The following is a 6,000-nucleotide window of genomic DNA, read 5'->3' as shown; positions in this document are numbered from 1 at the left end:
GCCCGTGTCTCCATAGCTTAATTGCCCTTCGTCATGGCCGCGTAAATAACTAGATAGTCTAGATAGTCAGATTTATCCGAGAGAGCCAGACAGTTTGCCAGAGAGGACAATGAGGACTCCGTCCATTGTGAGGCTGCCGCTAGTTCTTCTGCTACTGCTTGCTGATCAGTTGGAGTCGCATGCACCCCACATCAATCACAAGGAAAAAACCACCGGAGAACGCTGACAGACTCGGACCAATTCATTGAAAGGCGATTGAGTTCGATCAATATGAAAGAGCGCTTGGAGGGGAATTGCAGCACGGGGGAAGACTGATAGTAGGAAACCCCTTGGAAGAACTATACAAAAAAAAAGGGATGACATGCGGGAGGTATCCCTGGGTCAAGTCAAGGACTGAAAGAATGTCTTGCACACACAGAGAAAGTAAGGGCACAAGGCAGGATTTTGCAACAAGGACAATGCTCAGGATGGACGTATGGACGTAATCGTCGTCCCGAAGGATATCGCCATCATCATATCCTTGTATCAGGCATTTGGGCAAGAACTTGCTCTGTAGCATGGAGAGATAGAAAGCGATCATGACTCGGGGAACAATCCATCTTCAATCGATGGTAACCAACACACGATTGGACTCCATGTTCAAAACGTTGTATGCCCACGATGGGATGGATCGAATTAGCGTATTGACTACTCGTACTGCCTTGTAGATCTTGAGAGTTAGTTTACTCCACGATTGCCTGTTTGCGAGTTGACCTGCAAGCCGGTTGGGCAAAGCAGGTTTCTTCGATCTAAGAGTATGTCATCGACCTACTGTAGTCTGTACTCCGTGTACTGTCAGACATGTTTTTGGCCTTGATGCGATCATAGTACTCATAGTTTCATGGTCAATAAGACGCTTGGCATTTCCGGTGGATTCATGGGATAGCCTCAGAGACAGGCAGACATTATGTGTGGTCTGCACTCACCCAGCAAGATGGAAAGTCGTTAGATTTGTAGGAATGTGTACCCTGCTGCAGTTATGTGCTGTACCACTCTGATCTGTAGGCAATCAAATGTCACCTTCAGCCACGTACTACTACTACAACTACTACATAGCTAGGTCCGAGGTACTGGCATTCTTCACTGCCCGTTTTCGCTACCATTCTTTGCTCGACAGAAAGAACAAACCGAACAAACTCTAGAGGAATCCGCATAAGCTCTTTTTTTCCGACCAAGTGGAGCGGGTGGAGATGGTATTAGATTCGATCTCTTCATTTTGCTCTCGAGAACTGTGTATCAAAATCAAAAAAGGGAAAACGGGAGGGAATTTGTCGGCCAGCATGATCCATCATAGGGTTTTTTTGCTGGTCAAATGTTGGTCTCCGTTTGTGCCGTGCTCCTCTTTTTTTATTTTTTTTTTTCTCTCTCTTTCTTCTTTGGCTCCTCTTTTGAAAGAAGTTTTATTTAGGGTTCTCTTTCAAGGGTTTGAAAGTGAAACAGAGGAAGGGGAAAACGTAAAAGCGACAGGAATTGTAAATACTGATCCTAGCATACAGAGAAGGGCGAGGAAAGGAAAAAAAAGGAAGCCTCGTTGAAAGTCCAGAGTCACCAGCTAACTAGATAGAGAGGAACGTCCACTGATCATCAAGGAGGCTGTACACTTGAGCCTCTCCCTCTTCTCCAAGCGTCTTTGATCTAATTCCGATCATTGAAACTTGGCAAAAAAATCCGTAATCGGACGGCCTCGTTGAGGAGGTCAGTGAAGTTTTATATATCTATTATTATTTCCGGGTTCTGTACAGTATTCACTCGGCATCCGCTAGGTACTACCTAGCTGTCAGTATGATACATAAGGTACGGTCTCCAATCTCCATAGATACTAGGTAGGTACTAGGTAGGTACTAAAGTGTCCTGAACCATAGAACCAAATACTTGACACATCAAAGAGAATTCTCGAAGCCCGCAACAAGAATCAGAATGGAAGACAGACTGGAAGAAGGGAAACCCCATCGTCGTTTTGGTAGCCCCGTGAGACCGACCAAGTCCACGATCCATACTTCATCCAGCCAGCCCAGATTGGCAGATTCAAAGCGGGCGATGCAGTAAGGACGCTGATAGGCGGAGGGTTGCTGAGCAGCATCGTAATTCGTAACCCGTAGTCGGTGTTCGCTGACGATGGCGGCAAGGGAGTCCTGGCAACGAGGCCCTAGACGCTGGTTACTGGCTAGGTACAGGTACACTAACTAACTACCTACAGCTCCAGGGCCGAGCTAGGTATGTCCCGCATAGTGATAAGTACATACCCCGTACCGGGTACCTACGTACGTCTTTCATACAGTCTGTAACCTGTACCGTACCTACCGATGACGGAGACAAGAGGTAAGGTACAAGGTACCTGGTACTTGGTAACACTACTGACTTACCTACCTACCTACCTACCTACTATGTACAGCCTTAGGTTTCTTCTGCCTTGCTAGACACATGTACCATCGCTTGGACTAACTATCACCATCACCTAAATTCAATCATTCAATCAATCTTCTCCTAGAGGGATAAATATATTGATCTGAACAATCCTTTTTGTAGTCTATTGCTTAAATCCTCATTGCCTTGCAGACTGTTTAATTTTTTTTAATTTTTTTTATTTTGCTTTCTGTTAATCCGCACCAGAATAATCCTCCAGCTTGTATGGTTCGGAGTCGGTTTTCTGATACTGTCTGTACTACTCCGTACTTACAAGCTTAGGTACCTCTCTATCTGTCGCTTAAGCGCTTTCTTGAGCATCTGGAGATCCCTCCCCACTTTTTCGTTGCCATTGCAACAGGACATCCCTTCAGCTTCACCTTTTTCCAGTGTCACTTTTCCTCTTTTCTTCTTTCTCTCCTCCATTTCTTTCCCCAGAGACGTCCTTTGCTTCTTGGTTTAAGACCTCGCCGTCTCCTCTCTATCTCTCTCATGATCACCTTCCGGTCTCCATCCCGCCGAAAGTCTTTAGTTCCTCATCGGTAATCTATTTCCCCCCAGTCTACCTAGCTTACTGGAGCTACTGGCTGCTCCTTACAGAGCTGCTGCTGATCCTGGTCTCATTGTGCTAACCCAATGCCGTGTTAATCATCATAGACCTCCCTCCTGTTCTCCACTGCTTCCCCATCTTATACTATCTTCAACGCTCTCCTGATATTGCCAACGATCGACCAACCATGTCCCTCTGAACAGGCACTTCTACAGTCCAGGGAAAAAGTTCCGGCCCATGCCGGTGGTTCGTGGGATCAGGAAGCCTATCTATTCGGAGACTTGTGAGGTCTAGAATTTCGAACAAAGACAGCCAATTGAACGAAGACGGGGAGTGAACCAGTGAGATCGGATTACAAGGGCGTTGGGTCATACTTCATCCGCCATTGTAGTATATGTGCCGGTTAGAATAGTTCCTCTGCACCAGGAGTTGTCTTTTCTTCGCAAATACTCTGCTTCTTTCTCTCTACTTCGGTCAACCAGAGGTAGAAGAGAGCAGCTTTTAGTTCCTAGCGAACAATGGAACATTCATCGCCGTTGGCTGCCATGCAGCCTCCATCGGTCCTTTTCGGACATTGCTTTCGTCCAGATGCCCCAACGTCATATCCTGCTTTTGGTCCAAGGGCCAGGATGGGTACAAACACCTTCAACTTCAAGGACTTGTCCATGAAGAAACCCCCCGGTGATTATTTCGGCATGAAGCCCGTCAGTGGATCGTCCCCGGCAGCTAGTCTTGCCGCGGACCTGTCCCAGAATTTTCACATCGATCAAAGGTTCGTTCGTTGTCGTGTTCTATATTTTTTTTTTTTTTTGGCTCTTCCTTTGTCTTGTATCTCTACCTTTAGGTCCTGTGAATGATAAAGGGCTGTGCTGACCAAAAATAGTCCCCAATTGGCTACGCCCCGGCGGTCTTTGTTCTCCTCCAACCTCTTCGGACATGGCAATGCTCGTGGTAAGAGATGACTTGATTGTCGACGGACACTTCGAGTCTCAGTTTGTTTCTCATCAGGGTATATAGAAGACACGATGACCACTCCTCCGCTTCCATCTTCCTCGCCAGCTCCCATCATGGAAACTATGGAAATGTCACCATTACCTCACAAGACCCCGTTCATCGTGACGACGGAGATCGATCTGAATGCACTCACGCCGACTGGCTCACCAATGGACTCGCCCATGATGTCGACCGCGCCGAGCCCGCTGCAGGATTCCCCGTCGATGGGACCGAAGGAGGACAAACTCGAGTAAGAGAACGAAAACTTCCCCTAGGTCTGGTGTAGGAGCTTGCAATTATCTAACCGCTTCTCTTTTCTTTTCCCCAACAGGAGGAAGCGTCCGAGCTTGCTACGTCCCAGTCTGTCCAGAAGCAAGGCTCAGTCCTTTCAGCTAGGAATGATCAAGCCAGCACCGGAGAGTCAGGCACCGCCGTTTAAATTCCACAGCAAGGGAAACAAGACTTCGTTGAGCGCTTCGACTTCGCTGGAGGATATGTTTGGGGAATCGCCGCAGAGGGAAAGGCCCGCGATACGGAACCCTGGTACCCTTCTGAGCAACCCCCGGCTCAGACCACCGTTCGCCAGCAATGGAAGCCACGTTCGTGGAAACGGATCTCCCTCCGCCGCGTCAATTCGCAAAAACTCCCACCCCTTGATGCGCCCCCGGAAACAGTGCAGACGGTCACTGAGCATGTTTGAGCACCCGGAGGATGTGATTGTCGAAAAAGAGGCAAACTACATTACAAATGCACCACTACAATCGATCACTGATATCGAATCTACACCCAGCCTACAGCTGCCTCACTTTGTTCCTGAGGAGCAGGCTGATACATTGCCTCGCATCGACAAGACCATTCTCGTGGACCTCATGGATGGGAAGTATAACGACCGTTTCGACCACATTCTGGTCATTGACTGCCGCTTTGAGTATGAGTACGAGGGCGGCCACATCAACGGAGCAGTGAACTTCAATGACAAGGAGTATCTGGCTGCTGAGCTTTTCGCGGATCCTAAACCCAGGACCGCCCTGATCCTTCACTGCGAATATTCCGCGCACCGAGCACCCATCATGGCCAAATACATCCGTCATCGGGACCGTGCTGTCAATGTGGATCAGTACCCGCAACTAACCTACCCGGATATGTACATTTTGCACGGGGGTTACAGTGCCTTCTTCGCTGACCATCAGGCGCTCTGCTTCCCTCAAAACTACGTGGAAATGAGTGCCAAAGAACACGAATATGCATGTGAGCGTGGCCTCGGGAAGGTCAAGCAACGATCAAAACTGGGCCGTGCTCAGACGTTCGCTTTTGGTCAGCACTCGCCTCAGATGGAAGACAGCCCCACTGGCAGATGCCGGAACAATCCCGGCGAGCGTATCCGATTTTTGGATTCTCCCTTTGAAGGGACACCCACGTCGGGTCGAGGCACCGGCCGTCGCATGCTCTCTTATTAGAGACGTCTTTCAACCATTTTGTCGCTCCTTATGCTTTTTTTCCTTTTGGTGTCTTTGGCGCCATGGATTGATGATTTGATTTTATTCAAGCGCGGCGCAGAGCTCTTTTTCTTTGCCAATTTTTTTTTTTTTGAGCATGATTTCCTTTTCTCTTTCTTGTCTCCCGCCCTACTCCATTGGCGGCCAATGCCAACTTGGTTCCCAGGCACAGCCGACTTGATGAGGATCCTACGAGTCGCTGTGTTGGTACACTATGCATTGTTGGACATTCGAGGGGAAGATGCCATGAGAACGTCCTGCAAAAGGGTCGCTATCTCAATCACTACTTCAAGCTCCTTCCGTTCGCTTGATCCGTTTCCTTCAGCTTATGAACCTTCCACTCCTGTCACAACCGTGTTGTGACCGCAGCGTCGAGGTCAGCCCAAAGTGGCTACGACACCGACCCGCATGACACTTGATGATGCGATCAACTTCAGCTCCGACTCGAGGTCGTTGCTTTGAAGGATCGAATACGGCCCGTCCTGGTCAACCGTTTCCTTGCCCACCACTCCCTGAAAC

At 48.6% G+C, this 6,000-nt stretch overlaps 2 protein-coding genes across 2 annotated transcripts, besides 2 other annotated features; one reads left to right on the top strand and one right to left on the bottom strand.

The window, feature by feature from the left end:
• Positions 1-1,857: 1,857 nt before the first annotated feature.
• Positions 1,858-1,883: a microsatellite.
• A 36-nt stretch (positions 1,884-1,919) lies between these two features.
• ACLA_082480 (uncharacterized protein) lies at positions 1,920-2,462 on the bottom strand (the record flags this gene model as incomplete). The annotated part of the gene is made up of 2 exons (XM_001267982.1): positions 1,920-2,203; positions 2,423-2,462. 2 exons carry the CDS (start codon positions 2,460-2,462, stop codon positions 1,920-1,922), a joined length of 324 nt encoding a protein of 107 aa, XP_001267983.1.
• Positions 2,397-2,422: a microsatellite.
• A 1,159-nt stretch (positions 2,463-3,621) lies between the features above and the next one.
• nimT (putative tyrosine protein phosphatase MIH1) lies at positions 3,622-5,442 on the top strand (the record flags this gene model as incomplete). The annotated part of the gene is made up of 4 exons (XM_001267981.1): positions 3,622-3,764; positions 3,876-3,943; positions 4,001-4,235; positions 4,317-5,442. 4 exons carry the CDS (start codon positions 3,622-3,624, stop codon positions 5,440-5,442), a joined length of 1,572 nt encoding a protein of 523 aa, XP_001267982.1.
• Between the last annotated feature and the right edge of the window lie 558 nt (positions 5,443-6,000).

Source organism: Aspergillus clavatus, genomic scaffold (assembly GCF_000002715.2).
Source record: "Aspergillus clavatus NRRL 1 1099423829806 genomic scaffold, whole genome shotgun sequence".
In the NCBI taxonomy this organism is placed as follows: Eukaryota; Fungi; Ascomycota; class Eurotiomycetes; order Eurotiales; family Aspergillaceae; genus Aspergillus; species Aspergillus clavatus.
The sequence above is the reverse complement of the archived record's forward strand: the minus strand, read 5'-3'. Positions and strand labels throughout refer to the sequence as shown.